This window comes from Pseudogymnoascus verrucosus (assembly GCF_001662655.1).
Source record: "Pseudogymnoascus verrucosus strain UAMH 10579 unplaced genomic scaffold scaffold_5, whole genome shotgun sequence".
Lineage (NCBI taxonomy): Eukaryota > Fungi > Ascomycota > Leotiomycetes > Thelebolales > Thelebolaceae > Pseudogymnoascus > Pseudogymnoascus verrucosus.
The window spans coordinates 599,852-617,454 of record NW_017263656.1 but is presented as its reverse complement, the minus strand read 5'-3'; the positions used below and the strand labels follow the sequence as shown (position 1 = coordinate 617,454).

At 54.3% G+C, this 17,603-nt stretch overlaps 4 protein-coding genes across 4 annotated transcripts; 2 read left to right on the top strand and 2 right to left on the bottom strand.

Annotated features, from left to right (window-relative positions):
• Positions 1–10,173: 10,173 nt before the first annotated feature.
• CSL4 (exosome 3'->5 exonuclease subunit ski4 (Csl4)) lies at positions 10,174–11,624 on the bottom strand. The gene is made up of 2 exons (XM_018271411.2): positions 11,076–11,624; positions 10,174–10,867 (listed from the first exon to the last, which is right to left on the bottom strand). The coding sequence occupies exons 1-2, from the start codon at positions 11,559–11,561 to the stop codon at positions 10,697–10,699; spliced, it is 657 nt and encodes a 218-aa protein (XP_018133853.1). The 5' UTR covers positions 11,562–11,624; the 3' UTR covers positions 10,174–10,696.
• A 145-nt stretch (positions 11,625–11,769) lies between these two features.
• On the top strand, positions 11,770–14,258 carry VE01_01895 (uncharacterized protein). Its single transcript, XM_018271410.2, has 3 exons — positions 11,770–11,851; positions 11,971–12,802; positions 12,851–14,258. Exons 2-3 carry the CDS (start codon positions 12,266–12,268, stop codon positions 14,084–14,086), a joined length of 1,773 nt encoding a protein of 590 aa, XP_018133850.1. The 5' UTR covers positions 11,770–11,851; positions 11,971–12,265; the 3' UTR covers positions 14,087–14,258.
• SMD2 (mRNA splicing protein) lies at positions 14,180–14,999 on the bottom strand. Its single transcript, XM_018271409.2, has 4 exons — positions 14,933–14,999; positions 14,844–14,876; positions 14,485–14,742; positions 14,180–14,361 (listed from the first exon to the last, which is right to left on the bottom strand). Exons 1-4 carry the CDS (start codon positions 14,953–14,955, stop codon positions 14,319–14,321), a joined length of 357 nt encoding a protein of 118 aa, XP_018133851.1. The 5' UTR covers positions 14,956–14,999; the 3' UTR covers positions 14,180–14,318.
• A 131-nt stretch (positions 15,000–15,130) lies between these two features.
• On the top strand, positions 15,131–17,107 carry VE01_01893 (uncharacterized protein). Its single transcript, XM_018271408.2, has 2 exons — positions 15,131–15,328; positions 15,379–17,107. The coding sequence occupies exons 1-2, from the start codon at positions 15,221–15,223 to the stop codon at positions 16,768–16,770; spliced, it is 1,500 nt and encodes a 499-aa protein (XP_018133856.2). The 5' UTR covers positions 15,131–15,220; the 3' UTR covers positions 16,771–17,107.
• Positions 17,108–17,603: the final 496 nt, after the last annotated feature.

Here is a 17,603-nt window from a genome sequence, read left to right as displayed (position 1 = left end):
TTCTGTTATGGTATGTATAGTATATCCTGTTGTATTTCTGTATTGTTTGTTCTGGACTCACCAGGGGGGTCTTGGGGGAGAAAGGAACAATGGGATATGGTTGGTTGATTGGCTGGTTGGGGAGATGCATTGGGGTGTGAGGTGAGGTGCATTGGAGGTGCATTGGAGCTGCATTAGGGATGGGTGGTGGAGTGGTGGATTGGAGGTGGATTGGGTATAGACAGTAGACAGTATAGTGCTACATAAGTTATTAGTGGATATGGATGGGAATTATGGATATGGATAATGGATTATGGATTTGTGGATTGTGGATAAGTGGATGGAGTGGGATAAGTGGGTAGTGGTGGATACATTAGTGGCTGATGCAGTTAATGTGTCTGTGTGTGTGAGTGAGTACAGGAGGGAGGTGCAGTATCCAAGGTCTTTTGCCAAGGAGGGGGAAGTATGTAGTAGTAGTGTAGAGTTGATTCCAGTTAGTAAGGTTTAGTAAGGTTAGTAAGAGGGAATTGGAGGAGAGGGGAGGAGAGGAGGAGGGAAGAAAGAAAGGCAGGGAAAGGACAGGGAAGATCAAGACAAGCAAGGGAACGACGACATGAACCCATGAACCCATAAACCCACAACCGCCACAGGGCATAGCATGGCAGATCCAGGTTTGTGTTTCCCATCGAGTCTGCCGAGAGTATCGTGTACTTTCCCATCTCTAGCATCTAATGCCATCTCCTGCCATCTCCTACCATCCCCGCCATCCCACTCGCACCTTCCCAATCCCACACGCCTATCCCACCACTCATCACAAGTAACCAGTACCCCCTCTACACCCTCAAAACAAGAAAATGCTCTCACAGTCTCTAACCACACCTTAGCCGGCGCCACAACGCACGGTCGTACAATTAATTCCATGTTCAAAATGCGGGAATCGGAATAGTACAACAACAACAACAACAACAACAAACAGCAGTAAGCAGCAAGGCCAAGCAGCAAGCAGCACCACAATAGAACAAGGCAAGTAATCCCGCCACGCTAGTCCATTGCCAATACCCACTACCACCACCAAGACCACCAACCACCAAGCCACTAACGCGCACAGGCAAAGCGGCCTTGCCGGAAGAGAGACAAGAACAACAAGAAGGTTCGCTCTACTAACCAAACTACCAACCCACTTATACTGTACACAGCGCTACACACTTGGAACAGGGAGCAAGGAGCAAGGAGCAAGCAGCAAGCAGCAAGGAGCAAGGAGCAAGGAGCAAGCAAGACAAGCGAAACCAAACGGCGAAAGAGAAGGAAGAAAAAGAGTGGGATGGGATTCTTGAATGTCTCACTACTCTACTATGTGAAATCCCATGTTTGGAGAGGAGCTCGGTTGTAGTTGTAGCCCCCGATCGGCCGCCACACACGTCTTCGGAGACAGGTGGGAGGGAGGGGAGGGAGTGTTGACCACACACCACCTCTGGCCGCCGCTGCCGATCGATCGATGGGGGCTCTCTTGTCTTGTCTTGTCTTGTCTCTGATGCTCAACGGTTAGCTTGCATTGTTGCTACTACTAGTTGGAGTGAATGGTAAGACTGCTAAGAGTACTAACATTACTAACATTGCTGAGACTGCTAAGACTGCTAAGACTACTAACATCACTACTACCACCGCTACTACTGCCAACACTACTAACATTACTAACATTCTACCACTACTAAGGAACTACACAGCTACACTCCCCAACCGTCACTCAAATGCTGCCGAGACAATTCCTGCATGTCTCACCCTACCTTATGCGTGCACCTCCACCGCCGCATCTGTAACCCACCCTCCGCGATCTCGATGCGTGCGGTGGTGGTGGGTGTGACAGAGGACTAAGCCTCCTAACCAAACCATCCCCAGCGAGAACGTTGGCTGGCTCGGCGTGATGGTGGCATCTCTCGGCTCCAACTGCGTCTTAGGGGAAGGGCCTGGGAGACGGGATGAATGAGATGGGATCGGTGGGTTGTGATATGTATGGATAGATGAATCAGGATGCCCGCCGTTGAATACGGATACACAGACAGACGCAGGGTACAGTCCTCCTTCTGTGCAACCCACACGGAATGCAGAGCCGAGGAGGGCTTCTGTTCGTTATGTTATGCACTGAGTTCCCTGCACACGAGGGCGATGGGGATATCGTACCCTGCGTGCGTGTCTGCGTTGATTATGTATGTATACCGAAACAGCTGCATACCTCCCCTCGACTCGACCCTATGTGCTTTTCTGCTTTTGTATACATACATACCACCGTCCGTATAGCAGTACAGAAACAGCCACGCACCTTAACTCCAGACAGCTATAGCACTATACGCACATAGGGTAGTTGTATGCGCCCACCACCACCACCACCACCACCACACACCAAACCAAATTCAACCCCTCCTCCCACCAACGCACAGACCAAACGCCACAACCACACCCCCCATGCACCAACCACATCGCAAGCGGGCAATCTCTCCGGTATCCCTGTCACCTCTCACATTTCCAACCTTTGCGACTACCGCTTTTTCTGCCCGTCTACCGTACCCACCCACCGCCGCGGCGTGGAACCCTTTGGCTTCGTTTCGGAGGTGGTGGGATTTGAGGTGGAAGTGCGTGAGGATGGGAGAACAAAACGGCGTTTTGCTGTGTAGGATGGGATTTTCACGACAAAGGCGAGACATATCCTTGTTTAACGGGCAACATCAGTCGAATCCATCCTTTGCTTGCCCCTTCCTTACTAAACGCCAACTAATTATATAGGCATGTCCTTGCAGCAACCGTTGGAAAAACTCTACTTTCTACTTCCCTCACATTACCTGCACCATGACCGCGAGTGTTAGCAGTATCAGCAGTATTACTGTAGCAGTCTTAGCGCTTTTTCAAACGGCTAAGCAAGGAAGCAAAACCATGCTCCCAGCACGCACCAAGCACGCACAAGGACACTCACTACCAAGCACGGACACTCCGTCTCTACTTTTACTCTGTAGGGTAGGGAAATGGACTACCAAGCCCCATCCGGCCTCCCGATGTCATATCGCGCGACGGAGGCCAAGGGGGGGACTGAGCGCTGCCTATGGTTGTGTATCCCTTCTATTCTTGGATTGCTTGCTGGACTATCACTAAAGGACGTAATCGTGCATGTGGCGATGAAACCCTGTGGCATATGCTGTGCAGAACCACACCTTGGCGATGAGTGTGAAGAGGGAGGTGTGAGAGTAGTGGGCATGGAGGTACGATGCGGAAAGAGTGAGTGTGGCTGCAGTGGTGGTGGCGTTACCTGGTCTTACAATGCGACGCCGCGCTGCTACGAATGGCGACTATTCGTGGTTAGAGAGTGGTAGGAGAAGGGGAGAGGAAGAGAGGAGAGACAGTGAGGAGTGAGGGGTGCAGCTTATGGCGCTGGAAATCTCCGTTGTGTGCGGGATATCGTGAGTGCCATGTGTGTGTGTGGTGGTAATGTATAGTGAGCCTGCTCTATAGTTTGGGGCGCTGGGAATCTCCGTTTTGTGAGTGAGTGAGGGATATCCTGAGATCTGGTGCGCGATATTGTTACAGTATTGTGGTTGTGGTTGTGGTTGATAGCTCCCCTCCCCTCTACCCCTCTACCCCTCCTCACTTTGCATCTCACAGCTCAACCCATCTCACACTCACGGGCAACGCGTCGCAAGAACTGACACACCTCCCTGTCCATTTCCATATATTTTTATTCCCCGAACAAACTCGTCATATCCGCCCTTATCCCTCCCATACACCCTGCCCTGCCTCCCTGCTCCGTAGCTGTAGACTATTTTATCTCCGACCTCCCTTTTTCCCCTTCCCTCCTCGCACCCTCGCACCCTGTGTACGAAATACGACTACTGTACCCCTCCACCACCGCCAAGCCCCCACCGACTGTTACACACCCCCCATCCCATCCCCCGCGCATCCGCAAGTCGAAACAAAACCGCGCAAGGTTGGTGGAAGGGATGTGAGGGGAGGAGGCGAAAGACGCTCTGGCCAGGCCATGATCTGAACGTTGGGCGTTAAACCGCGTAAGGTTTAGTGTTTGGGAAGGTGCTGTGGTGGTATGGGTGCTGTGGTTGGTTGGTGGTGAAAGGTGGTGGGAGGAGGCGGGAGGTGGTGGGTGGTGGGAAGTGGAGCTAGGGTGGTTTAGGGTGGTTTGGGAGTAGTGGGAGGTAGGAGGCTCGATTGGGTTGCCTGCTTGCTTTCTGGTGTGCGTGTGAGGGTAGGGGTAGGAGGGGTAGGAGGGGGGGTAGATGGCTGTAATGGCAGGTATGTAGGGGTGTGGAGGGGCACTGTCGATGGCTTGGCTGGCTGGTGTGTATGTGTGGAGGGGTAAGAGGGCGTGGCTATCTCCATCCAGGCACCTGGTCCATCGAACAGTCCAGCCTTCGCAGCCTGCGTGGTGGAGGGGAGTTTAGAGTGGATGTGGCTTGCGTGGCTTGAGGTGGTGTGGTGGGTTGTGGCTTTTCAAGGTGGTGGCAAAGTGCGGATAGAGACATGGGACTGGGGTGGTGGTGGTGGATGGTGGCTTGAGCTGGGGGTTGGGATTGGGGATTAGGGATTGTCTGCATGGCGATGTGGATGTGGCGAGATGGGAAGGGAAGAGACGGGGGGGGGGGGAACACGTGTTGGTGATGGATGAGAGGGGTTGGGGGGGGGTTGGATTGATAGACGGCGGCAATGGGGGTATGGGATGGGAGAGGGAGATGAATGGGTATAGAGTGATTGTGGTGATATCCAAAGATTCAAACACGTATCTATCTCGATACAAACCGGGATAATACACATCATCTGATACCGATACCAGATATCAAACCGTCCCTCCGTCTCTTTACCATAGTACCCTCCCCTTCTTCACCGAAGATCCCTGAACGTGGACGGAACACCATCGCTGATTATGATAGATACTGTATGATAGATACTGATAGATACTCAGCGATGGTGGTCCTCCGAATATCACATGGAAAGCCTGGAGGACACACATTGATCAGCCTCTCGAGAGGGGGATAGTAATCAGGGTAATCTGCATCCTTGCCCCTTACCAACATACCACCCAACCTACCAACCTCATCCCCGTCCACGACCCAGCCTTCTCCCCCCTCCCTCCTTCAACGCGCTATAGAATTGGATAACAAGCCCACAATAGTAGGAGTTGAGGCCAGAATCAAGGCCGGCCAGTCCAGCCTACAGCTAGGACGGAGGTACAGTAAGCCGCACAGACATAACCCTTGGCCATGGCCGTGGCCACGGCTATGACCTCCCGTTGTGGTTCCCAGCTTACTCCCCTCCCCGCTTGTACGTACAGTCCGTGCTCTCGTTTATGCCGATTGATGCGATGCGAGGTTGAGGTTCGTTTATCGTATCCGCCAAGCAAGGGGATTGATTGATTGAGTGAGCGGCAAGTGACGGCGAGGGGTGATGGCGGCGCACCCACACGCGGCAATTGTTTGGTTTGGTGTAGGTAAGCTGGTTGGTTAGCTAGTAGGTGAATGACACAGTTATTGTTGCTAACAACTGCAGTAGGAGTAGTAAGAGGATGACAGATGATCAGTCACCCCTCCTCTCCTCACTCACTCACTTGCTCACTCTTATAACATCTGGTCCGACTGGGGGGTTTCCGCATCGCTACCGGAGTTGGGAGAGCGAGCTTACCCATCTATCCCCATCGACGACTCCCTTACCTTCGTTACCAACCTCCTTACCTCTCTTTTGCCCCTCCTTACCTCTCTTTTGCCCCCCTTCCCCTCCTTTCCGCTGTCTTTACCAGAGTTATCAAAGCGCCTACCCATGCTCCAAGACCAAGGGTCCAAGCTATAGGATGTGAGCTCCACGACGACGGTACGGGGGGAGGAATGGGTATCCCACGTCCAAGGTATCCATCCCCATCCCGTCCGCTGACTGTTCTGTGTAGTTGAGCTTACTGTGGTGGTAAGTTGGGTTCATGGTACCAAACGAGACCTCACGACCCAGACGGCGACCCTTAGCAACGGAGCTGTGTAGTCCGTGTCTACACACCATTGCTGGATGGGATGGTATCCATGGGTATGGGTTTGGATATCGCAATCGCAATCGCAGGATCGATGGGAGAGGGGATTGTTTGAATTCCCATGATTGCTTATCGGGCCAATTAGGTGGGGGAACCGGACTTCTTCACCCCGTCTCAGGATTTGATATGGGGATTTCGGTACTGCTGTAGACAATGGAGATGATACTCTACCGCTGAATATAGTTCGGATATAACGGATACAGTATGACTTGTAGGGAGTAACGACGCGTATACGCATACACGCAATAAGACGCCACTTCCACGTCTTTACACGCGTAACTGCCTCATATCACTCTCAATCAACCTCATCTCACACCTCCCGTCCCCTCCTCACTCTATCCACCCCCTCCTCAGCCACCGCCCAGACCACAAAAACCCACAGTATAGTACAGTACAATATCAGACATACAGTACAGTACAGTTACATGCAAGATTCAGATTATCAGACCACACTTACTCACCTCACCTCACTACCCCGCAAAACCCACTATTCTATAGTGAGTAGATGTAGATGTAGACACGGGTTATGGATCTGGATCTGCGAGGGATGGATGCGAGGGATGCGAGTAAGGCAACGGCGGGAGGGGGAAAGCGAGGTGGTTGAGATGGTGGAAGTGTTAGAAGTGGCAGAGAGGATGGTGGCGAGGAGGTGGTCGCTGGGGATACATTACTGAGGTGGTGGGGGATAAACAAAGAGCTCTGGCGGCGTCTCCTCGCTCCCCTCTCTCCTGTCTCCTGTCTCCTTGGTGTACTCTCCACCCGCTCACCTTACCCCCCCCTCTTCTACCAAAATCCCAATCCCAATCCCAAACAACCCCCCTGTTTCCGTCCCACTCCCTCAAATCCCAAATCTCAAATACCATCCGCACCCATCTCATCCCATCTACGATCTACGATCTACGATCTACCATCTGCCGCGCAAACCGCGCAAAACCGCGCCCATCTCACTCACCCTCCCCCCCAGCTCTCCCAGCACAACAGCCTTGTCTCACCCTCCAAACCCGCCCTTAACTATCGATTAACCCAAGCCGTCCCCACCACCCACACCCAAAAGGCCAAGCTTTCCACTATCCCCACTAAGACCGTCTAAGCAGCCACTTAAGACCGCTTACCACCCACTAAGACCGCCTACCACCGCCTAACGAACCACTCAGCCCGTCAACGACCTCGCAAGCGAACTAACTGGACTGGGTTCCCCGCACTTTTGGGGCGGTGGGAGATCGATCGATCGACGGGGGTGGTGGTGTGTGCACCTGAGGGACGGGATGTAGTGTGGTGTGTAGTTTACTGTAGTAAGGTAGGGTGGTGGAGTGTAGTGGAGTGGAGTGTTAGGTGGTGGAGTGGTGGAGTGCAGTGTGTGTGTGGCCCACGATGCTGGACCTGCGTGCGGCGCGGCGGCGTTTGCTTCAGGGAGTGGATGTGGTGGGTGCAGTGGATTCTGAAGTTCTCCGCGGGCGTGTGCAGTGGCTTAGCTGGGCGTGTGGAAGGGGCAGGTGGGTGACACACCACGCGCCGAGACAGCCGCTGTGCATGAGATGCATGCAGGAACGGACGGGGGGGTGGGTGAGACATGGTGTGATGTTGCGGTTGAGGTTTGCGGGGAAGTGGGTTTGGGTGGTGGTGGATGGGTTGAGGGAGGAGGAGGGAGGGGGGAGTGGTGGGTGAGAAGGGGGAGGGGCTGGGGGGAGCTGTTGGTGATAGACGGGGGTAGTGGGCTGGGCAAGGGAGTTGTGGGTGATAGACGGGGCGGAGGGGGGGGATGCGCAGAGGGTTGATGGGGAGAGAAGTGGATTTACACGCCTCCGGAGAGGAGTGGCAATAGACAATGAATCGATAAGGTATCCTCCCAATACTCCAACCTACCCCGAAGATTCCCCATCTGTCTTTCTATTTTGCTAGTTAATAGACAGACTGGACAGTGGGTATGAGAGCTATGGTTGAGTGTTATGAGTGGATTTACAGATGCCCAGGAGTGATTGTGAGGAAGTGGATTGATCGATACACCACTATAAACGATAAACGATAAGCCAAGCCAAACCATCCCGCCTCATGAACTCCCCATCCATACAGCTGTCTTCCTATTTTCGTGGTTGATAGAGGGGCAGGAGGGGCAGTGGATAACCCCCTCCCCCCCTCCCAGCTCTCCACCGCACCGCGCGCGAACATAACAGCCGCCTGCGGCGAGGGTCTAGAGCAACTGCAGAGCTACGCTGACAGACAGCGGGGCCCCCCTCCTCCCTTTTTACTCCTATCATAACGTAGCGGAACGCACAGCGGAAACGCGCGCAGTCACCAAGCACGCCGTCGTCCTTGGCTGCTCTGATCACCATACTAAGAACAGCGGACGTGCGAAACGCGATTATCATACCATACTAAGAGCGCTGGACGTGCGAGCCGTGATCGTCCACTAAGCAAGTGAGTTGATCGTCTGCCTCCGTACCTTCCTGTCTTGTTCTTGCCTTGGCAATCGAAGGATCGAAAGGTGGTGCGTGCGTGCGTGAGTGATTAATGGACGGACCTGTTCTCCGTGCAGTAGTAAGTAGTAGTAGTAGCTGGGCGTTTTACTGGGCAGGGAGGGAGGACGGGTTAGAAGTGGGCAGCTGGCTGGATTTTTCTTGGCTCGGATGACTGATTTGCTTGTAAGCATGAACGCTTAGGGGGGTGCACGCGTGCCTCCTGGTCTATAGGTAGGTAGGTGTAGGGAAGAGGGGCAGGAGGAGGGGGAGGGGCATAGGGCTGACCCCAGCTCCCTCCCATTGCAATACCACCCCCCCCCAAACTCCCCGGCGTTTACCCATCCATCAATCAATCACCCCATCACCCCCTCAGGCAAATTCCATGATCACACCCTCTCACCTCTCGGCTCCCCGGCTCCCCTCCCCTCCACATCCAATCCTTGGTCTTGTACGACTCGCACCCTACGTAAAAATTCCCAGGGACCTGGAAACTGAAAACCCGTTTTCCCACGACGTTGTAGAGGATTTGGAATCTTGAATCTTGGGTAATTGTTTCTGCAGAACGATGGAAGAAGAAGTAGAGGAGGAGGAAGAGGAATGTACACGAGTGGTACTTGGGAACGTCACTGGGCGCGGAGGAGTTGCTGCATCCGGATGTTGGGGGAATCTTTGGATAGGTTTGAGAGAGGGAAAACTTGTTATTGTCATTGTAACTGTATTTACTTGTAGCGTACTGCACAGTAAGTACATCGCCAACGACGACGGCAATCCTGCTTTTCGCCACCCATCCATCCCAACTTTATTCCCCCCCCGTCTAAACTTTCCCTTCCCCCCGTCACTCTCAAGATCACGCAAGCCAGGTGGCGAAATAAAACGGTGACGCCGAACTGACGCTCTCCCCCTCGCCGATACAGTACCACCACCTCACCCCCCCCGGCGTCCCTCTCCCGATCTCAGATCGCACTATCACCCACCACCACCACACCAACCAACACACATGTTAAACCCCCCCCGCCGCACCGAGCTAGAGCAGAACCGGAGATAGAGAGAAGAAAGTTGGCAGTGACGGCGGAAGACTCCCTCCCTCTGCCAACCGACCGACCGACCGACCGACCCGCTCCCTAATTCTTGGACCTTCCCGGACGCACGGACGTGGTGGTTGTGGTGGCGATGACAGCGGGGACGAGGAGGCGAAGGGGGGGGGGGGGGGTCCACTGGGTCCACACCCCTATCGCGGACGGGGTATAGTCTAGAGCGGTCTTTGGTTGGGGCGGCGGGCTCACATCAGCGGGTGAGTTGGGCCGATGGAAGCCTTGGGTGAGATGGGGGGTGTAACGTTGTGAGGCTGCTGAGGTGATTTTTTCGTTCTTGTTCCGGATCCGGGTAATGGGGAAGTAGAGCAGTGATAAGAGAGTAGTGAGAGAGTAGTGAGAGGAGAGTCGGACCGCCGGCGTGATTGCTGCCAAGCCCGATGATGGGTTTGGTGGACATATGCGATTGCCGAGGTTGTGTCCCTGCGTTAGGTCTGCAGACTGGGTGGATTGGTAGAGGGTGAGGGTTGGCCGCAGACAGGGTTGGTGACTGGAAGGGGGACTGTAGGCCGTATACAGGGTTGGTGAGTGGAAGGGGGGAATAGGTAGTTTGGCACCTCCCACACCCACCCACCCCAGCCCCCTTGCAGAACATGCGCAGCAGACACACGCACCCCTCGCGAAACGCGCGGCGCACACCCATCCCTTTAACCCCCTACCCCCCTACCCCTTTCCCCTACCCCTCTACCCCTTTCCTTTCCCCCCTTGCCCGCTGAAGATAAGTGACTGCGAATTGAATCCGTGAACCAGGCACATGGAGAGAGGTGGTTTGTCGTCTCCCACAACCTCGCGGAACACGCCGTGTAAGCCTCTACGCCTCGACCCCTCTACCCCCTTCCCCTTGCCAACGGCCTGCTGACGATAGGTGACTCAACGGATTGAATTGAACCCGTGAGCCAGGCGCAGGGAGAATAGGTAATCTGTCGCCTCCCACCATCTTGAAGGACTTCGGCAGCGCCCTTTTCGCCGCGGGCAAATCATTTCCAGCGCTCCCCTTTCGCCGCTTGCAAACCATTGGCAGAGCGCCCGTTTCCCCTTTTGCCTCCCTCCCAGTGAATATAGATAAGGCGAATAAGAGGGGATAGGTAGATAGATAGACCTCTCTAGAAAGGCTTAGCGACCTTACGCAGCTCGCTGGTGCCGGTCACGGGGTCGCGGTACTCGCGCCAGCTGACGGGGTGCATGGCGTTGCCGGCGTCGCTGGTGGCCATGAGGACGCCGAGGTCGTTGCGGGCGGTGGAGAGGTAGTAGTTTGACTGATCACCAAGGGAGATCTAGTTGATTGTTAGAATGTGGTTTTGGGTGGATAGGGGGTTGAGGGGGAGGGAAGTTAGGAGTGGGATGGAAAAAGGGGGAGGGAAAGGGGTAGGGTGAGGGGCAAGGGAAAAGGGGCGAGCCGGGAAACGACGCCGAAGTAGTAAGATAGAAGCAAAGAAGGAAAACTGAAATCTCGTAGAAACGAGAAAGAAAAAAAAGACATACCACAATAGCCCTAACCACATCCCCCGGTCTGAAGCTCTCTGCAATCTTCACCCTATCCTTCTCCGTCGCCCGCACATCTTGCACCCTCACAACGCCCTGCCACTCTCCCTCCCCAACCGTCTCACCCACAACCAAGATTGCCACGCTCGCCTGCCTCGCCGTGATCCTCGTCACGCGGCACAGCACAATACTGCCGACCTCCGGAATAGCCTCTCGCTTCGCCGTCTGCACCTCGCCGGGTTTGGTGTCGAGTACCGGGCTGCGCAGGACAGAGATGGTAGGTAGGGGTGTCGGCGCCGAGGGAGTGATCTTGGTGAGACGCTTCTGAGGACCGACTGGCTTGGGGGGGTGGGTGAGGTGAATGGGTCCGAGGATGGATGCGTGGATTTGGGAGAGGTGGAGGTGCGTTCCTGGGCCTGGGATGTATTTGGTTGAGGCGCCGAGGGGCTGGCCTGGGATGGCGATGGATGGAGGGGTAGTCGCCATTGTTGGTATTTGTTTGTGGGAGTGTTGTGAGGGGTTATGGTGAGGTTGTTGATATGTTGATCGGTGTGGTGTTGTCGAGAAAGTGAATTTTGGAAATTCTGGAGAAGGCTGAGCTAGGTTGTTTTGAGGTGGAGGCGGCAGAATTTAGGCGGTGAGTGGGGGGGGGAGCTCCGACGTCATGAGGGGTTCAACTTCAACCAGCGGGATCGGAGGACATTAAAGGATAGTTATTGTATATTATATTGATTGATTTTGCATAGGGTTAAGGAATAAATAGTAGAAAAATTTCCGTGAGTTTTTAGACCATACCTCCACTCAATTCGCGCAATATTCATCTCGGGTGTCTACTTGCTGAGGGTTACCTGGGCGGATAATATGAGAGAACGAGTAACTGATGGATACACAACAGAAACACAGCACATAACATTGATACCTCCAGTTCGGAATCACAAAGAAGCTCTCCAAATCGGAGCTCTTAAGACCTACAAAATAGCTCGGCTGGAACCTTGCGCAACTCTTGTGAGACCGAATTCGTGGTCTGATCGGCATACGTGCATATTCCTGCGGAGAAACAGGTAGCTAGGCATCGTGGTAACACTCTGGCTTTACCTTGCTTTACTTGAGCTTCACAATCGACTCTTCCATCTATTTACTACCTCAAGCATATAATAAACCTACAAGTAGTCGACCGCAACATCTACACAATGTCGACCAAGCACTTCTTCAACGACCCCACCCACCTCGTCAACAGCGCTCTACTTGCGGCCTCCCTCACCAACCCCGCTCTCGCCGTCGACTCGCACCACAAAATTGTCTACCTGCGTCCCTCCGATGCCCCCTCCCAAGTCTCTCTCGTCTCTGGTGGCGGCTCCGGCCATGAGCCCTCCTTCACTGGGCTCGTTGGCCAGGGCCTGCTCACTGCGTCTGTCGCGGGCACAATCTTCGCCTCGCCGTCTGCGGAGCAGATCAGCGCTGGCATCGTGACGCGCGTTGACACAGACAAGGGCGTACTTGCCATCATCATGAATTACACGGGCGATGTCCTGAATTTCGGGATGGCGGTCGAGAAGGCCAAGTCTGCGGGCGTAAAGGTTGATATGGTGGTCGTGGGAGACGATGTTGGTGTTGGAAGGGCAAAGGCCGGGAAGGTGGGCAGAAGAGGAATTGCGGGGACGGTGTTAGTTGTTAAGATTGCGGGCGCGTTGGCGGAGTTGGGTTATAGCTTGGAGGATGTGACGAGGGTATGTACTAGCTATCCCCTTGGTGGTGATAATGCTAACAAAAACTAGATTGCGAACCTGACGGCCTCGAATCTTGTCAGCGTTGGCGCCAGTCTTGATCACGTCCATGTTCCTGGCCGCGATGTAGTCGACCAAAATGACTCCGACCGCTTGAAGTACGAAGAAACCGAAGTCGGGATGGGAATCCATAACGAGGCTGGCTCTGCACGCCTAGCCGTCACCATCGAAGAGCTGGTCAAGACGATGTTAAAGCAACTTCTCGACCAGAGCGACAAGGACCGCGCCTATCTCAAGGTCAACTCCAAGGAAGTTGTCCTCTTGGTCAACAACCTCGGTGGCGTGAGCCCCCTAGAAATGGGCGGCATCACAACCGAAGTCGCTGCGCAACTTCGACGCAATTACCAGATTGAGCCATGTCGCATCCTCGCTGGGACATATATGACCAGCCTCAACGGCTCAGGCTTTAGCATCACGCTCCTCAACACCGTTCCCACCGGCCTCCCACCTACCCTCCTCTCCCTGCTTGACGCTCCCAGCCAAGCTACGGGTTGGGCTGCCCCAATCCTCGCTAAAACCTGGACTGCAGATAATACCGCCACGCGCGAGAAGACGCACCAGACCGCCTCCGCCGCTCAGCCCACCGGACTGACCATGGACGAGGTCTCCGCGCGGCACCGCCTCAACGCCGGCCTCGCGCGTATAATCGCCGCTGAGCCACGTGTCACGCGCTACGATACTGTCGTCGGCGATGGGGACTGCGGAATCGGACTCAAGCGTGGTGCAGAGGCTGTGCAGGCGATGCTGGTGCGTGCCCGGCCCTCCGGCGACGTCGTGGTTGATGTGCGGTCCGTGGCGGCTGTGGTGGAGGCGAGCATGGACGGGACGTCTGGTGCGCTTTACACAATTTTCCTGAACGCGCTGGTAGCAGCCTTGAGGAGACAGGGGAAGGGTGTGGCGACAGAGCAGGTGTGGGCCAAGGCGCTGAGTGAGGCGTTGTTGGCGCTCGAGAGGTATACGCCTGCTAAGCCTGGAGATAGGACGTTGGTGGATGCGTTGGAGCCGTTTGTGGTTACGCTTGGTGAGACGGGGGATTTGAAGAAGGCGGCGGAGGCCGCGAAGAAGGGGGCGGAGGGGACGAGGGGTATGGAGGCCAGTTTGGGGAGGACGGTGTATGTTGGAGGACAGGGGTTCAAGGACGTGCCTGACCCAGGAGCCTACGGATTGAGTGAGTTTTTCCTTGGATTTGCGGGGATAGAGGAAGAGACGGACGGAGGAGACGCGTAGGATGCTGCTTGAATAGCTTGGTGATTTGTGGGGGTGATCTTTCTGGTTAGATATATGGGGACCTCGTTCACAAAGACGAGGAAGGATCTTAATTGTCATGGACTGTATTTCATCAACTTTTTGTATAACGCCCCGTTTGGTCCTAACCCGGAAATCTTATGATATGATGAACCCCAAGCCAACCAATAGACCCATATGAACCTTTCAAAACCACCGACGCGAAACTCTCCGCTCAACTGAGTAGGACGAGAATGACTGAATCTCCTCTCAAGAACCTAGTAAAAACACGTTAGTAGTGCTTTCAACAACGCTGCCCATCCCTGCACCCTCCCCTGCATCAACAAAGCCAGCACCTCCTCCCATCACACCGCCAAACCAGAACAGAATCTCCAACTCACATCTTACTGATAAAGCGATCCTTATTCACCGGCCTTCCCTTCTTTCCACCCGCCAACCTCGGCGTCTCCGTCCACATCTCCTTCACATTCTCAAGCACCATATTGCAGTGGCGATCGAAAGCCTTGACGCGCGCCAACAGCTTGCGGTTGTTGCGGCACGAGATCAGCACCTGCGAGTGCGAGCGCACTGCCGTCTGCAGGATCGAGAGCGGGCCGCTGGTGAATTCGTGCTGCTCGAGAGCGGCGACCTCAAATTCGCTGCCGGATTGTTAGCATGGAGTTGGGCTGGCGTATGGGGGGTGGAAGGCGTGGAGGTCTGGGGATAGGTGCTCGTAGCCTGGGGAGGGGCAGGGACGTACGTGAGGTCGTTGCGTGGCTTTGCCAGCAGTTCTCTGGTGGGGAATTAGCATTTTGGAATTATGATTGGGATGTCGAGGTAAAGACATACTGGATCTTGGCTGTGTCAGCCATGGTGAATGTGTAGAGTGGTTTGGTGAGGCTTTGTTCTTTTCTTGGCCGTCGCGAAGTTCACGTCTGGATGCGATTAAAGGCTGCACCACCTCAAAATCGACTAGCGTGATATCCAGCAAGCAACATTTGGTGGGACGTGCACTGCATTTCAGCACTGTAGTACGGCAGCCGAGAGTATCCGAGGACGCCGCGGCTACATTTTTATTGACAGACGGGGGGTTTAAAGTCATATCAAAGGCCTTTTCTTCCTGGCATTGCAGTCTCAATGATCTCACGTTCTCTCTATAGAAGAGCTGGTGCAGCTGTTAGCTGGAACTCTCGCGCAACGATGCCCCTCGCTTCGAAGATCCAGAACCCAGCTTTCAGGGCGCAGGTACGAGGACCGAAATACTTTTATGGGAGATGGATACTAATGGGATGTAGATGGCTACGAAGGCGACAGATGGCGCTGTTATTAAGGAGCTCCCCGGAGACGAGGCAGAGGATGTTCTGTTCGACACATTATATGGTCTGCGCACCATCGAATTGAACAGGCCGAAGAAGCTCAACTCGCTGAATGGATCGATGGTACGAAAAATTGTGCCGCGCATGCAGGAGTGGACGAAGTCAGACATGGCGAACATCATTCTGCTGAAGGGAGCCGGAGAGAAGGCGATGTGCGCTGGTGGAGACGTGGCAGAGTTGGCGAAATGGAACTCGGAGGGACCTGAGGGACAGCAACGATCAACGGACTACTTCGGCCTCGAATACAAGCTGGACCATATGATCGCGACTTACAAGAAGCCGTTGGTGGCGCTGATGGATGGTATTACCATGGGAGGAGGTGTGGGTCTCAGCATTCACACACCACTCAGGATTGCTACGGAGAGGACAGTCTTCGCCATGCCAGAGACGACAATCGGCTTCTTCCCAGATGTTGGAGCTTCGTTCTTCCTCCCAAAGATGGACGGTTCTGTCGGCACATATCTCGCTCTTACCAGTGACAGACTAAAGGGTGCCAACGTTTTCTACGCTGGCATTGCGACCCATTACATTCACTCCACGTCGCTACCATCTCTCGAGGCTCGTCTCGCTGAACTCCGCTTCAACGACTACGACTCTCTCGACACCCGCCTAAAGCTCATTGACTCCACGCTCGAGGAGTTCACCACCGGCCTACCCCACGATGAGCCAATCCAGATTGCCGGCGCAATGCGCGAGGCCATCGACCGCTGCTTCAGCCCCAACAGCGTCCCCGAGATCATCGCGGCGCTCGAGGCTGAGACTGGCGAGACCCAAGAGTGGGCCCAGAAGACTCTCAAGACTCTTCATCAGCGCTCGCCAACCAGCGTCTACGTCACACTCCGCCAGATGCGCCTCGGCAAGACCTGGAGCATCAAGGAGACCTTCCAACGCGAGCACCAGATCGCTGCCAAGTTCATGCGCCACCCCGACTTCACTGAGGGTGTCTCAGCGCTGTTGATCCGCAAGCCGGAGCCTGGACAGCCACGCCAGCCACCGAAGTGGCAGCCAGCGTCTCTTGAGGATATCAAGGCGAGCGACAACGTCGCGGAGCCGTTCTTCGAGGTTGAGGGCGAGAAGAAGCTCGGCCTGCTAAGCGAGGAGGACTACACCAGCTACCCGCACGCCAAGTACAACTTGCCGACGGAGAGCCAGGTCGCTCAGTATGTCCGCAGCGACCTGAAGTCGAGGAAGTCCATCGTCAGGGATTTCGTGCAGATGAGGAGCGGGAAGCAGGGCATTAAGGAGGTGGTTGAGGAGATTCTGTCGAGAAAGACGACTGTTCAGGATGGAAAGGCTGTCTGGATTGACTAAATAGATGGAGTAGATGGGATAGATGGATGGGTAGATGGGGTGGGTGGATGGGCTGTGGATAAGGGGTTGATGTAGTTGTACGATATTGTGGAATATACGACGATGGCGCCTTGGTTGACAGGAATATCACCAGTTACACATACCGGATCATCTATTGCCATCGCGGCATGGATGGTGTTGGAAAATAAATTCATTCTTATTCCAGGCAGCAAGAGTCATGTGATTAATAGGAGGCCCCTGGGTTTGAGTTTAGCTGACGAGGTGAGGCTGAGTCATCAGAATGTTATCATCGAAGAACATCAAAAATGCCGAGTATATATAGCCGATGAAATCCCCCCTCCGAGAAAAACTTTCAAAGAACTCTAAAGGATTTCCTTCCGGTGTGGCCTTTTGGTGTGTTGGCGGTTCGGTTCTGACACACAAGGAACGGCATATCACATTACCTTACTGCCATACCTTACCATCCCACAAAATACGGCGGGCCGACAGTGACCCTTAGCGAACCCCCATCCAAAATCGAGAGGCTGGAATTTGTCGGTTCGGGGACTTTTTAGGCTTTCGGGTCCACTATCTTGCGGCCCTGCACGCCCCTGTTTAGCGTTAACCGCTCTCAGCTTTAGCGGGTTTACAACGCGATACGCGGTCTGGTGAAGCTTGATATCGAGGGCGACGTGATTGATCTCCACATACCAATTCTTCCAATTCTTCCACCCACAACTCTTACTATTCTCTACAATTATACTCCATTCTACTCTATTATACCCTCGACACATCTACTACTTTATAATTGTTTTACCTCCTCACCGATCTCTACCAGGCAAGGGTCAAACAAC

Coding starts and splice junctions, on each gene's coding strand:
- CSL4 (XM_018271411.2), bottom strand. CDS start 11,561: ATGGCGACTACCCCTCCATCCATCGCCATCCCAGGCCAGCCCCTCGGC. Junction 10,868..11,075: donor ATGTGGTTAGGGCTATTGTG/GTATGTCTTTTT, acceptor ACAATCAACTAG/ATCTCCCTTGGTGATCAGTC.
- VE01_01895 (XM_018271410.2), top strand. CDS start 12,266: ATGTCGACCAAGCACTTCTTCAACGACCCCACCCACCTCGTCAACAGC. Junction 12,803..12,850: donor GCTTGGAGGATGTGACGAGG/GTATGTACTAGC, acceptor AACAAAAACTAG/ATTGCGAACCTGACGGCCTC.
- SMD2 (XM_018271409.2), bottom strand. CDS start 14,955: ATGGCTGACACAGCCAAGATCCA. Junction 14,877..14,932: donor GCTGACACAGCCAAGATCCA/GTATGTCTTTAC, acceptor ATTCCCCACCAG/AGAACTGCTGGCAAAGCCAC. Junction 14,743..14,843: donor AAGCCACGCAACGACCTCAC/GTACGTCCCTGC, acceptor ACAATCCGGCAG/CGAATTTGAGGTCGCCGCTC.
- VE01_01893 (XM_018271408.2), top strand. CDS start 15,221: ATGATCTCACGTTCTCTCTATAGAAGAGCTGGTGCAGCTGTTAGCTGG. Junction 15,329..15,378: donor ACCCAGCTTTCAGGGCGCAG/GTACGAGGACCG, acceptor AATGGGATGTAG/ATGGCTACGAAGGCGACAGA.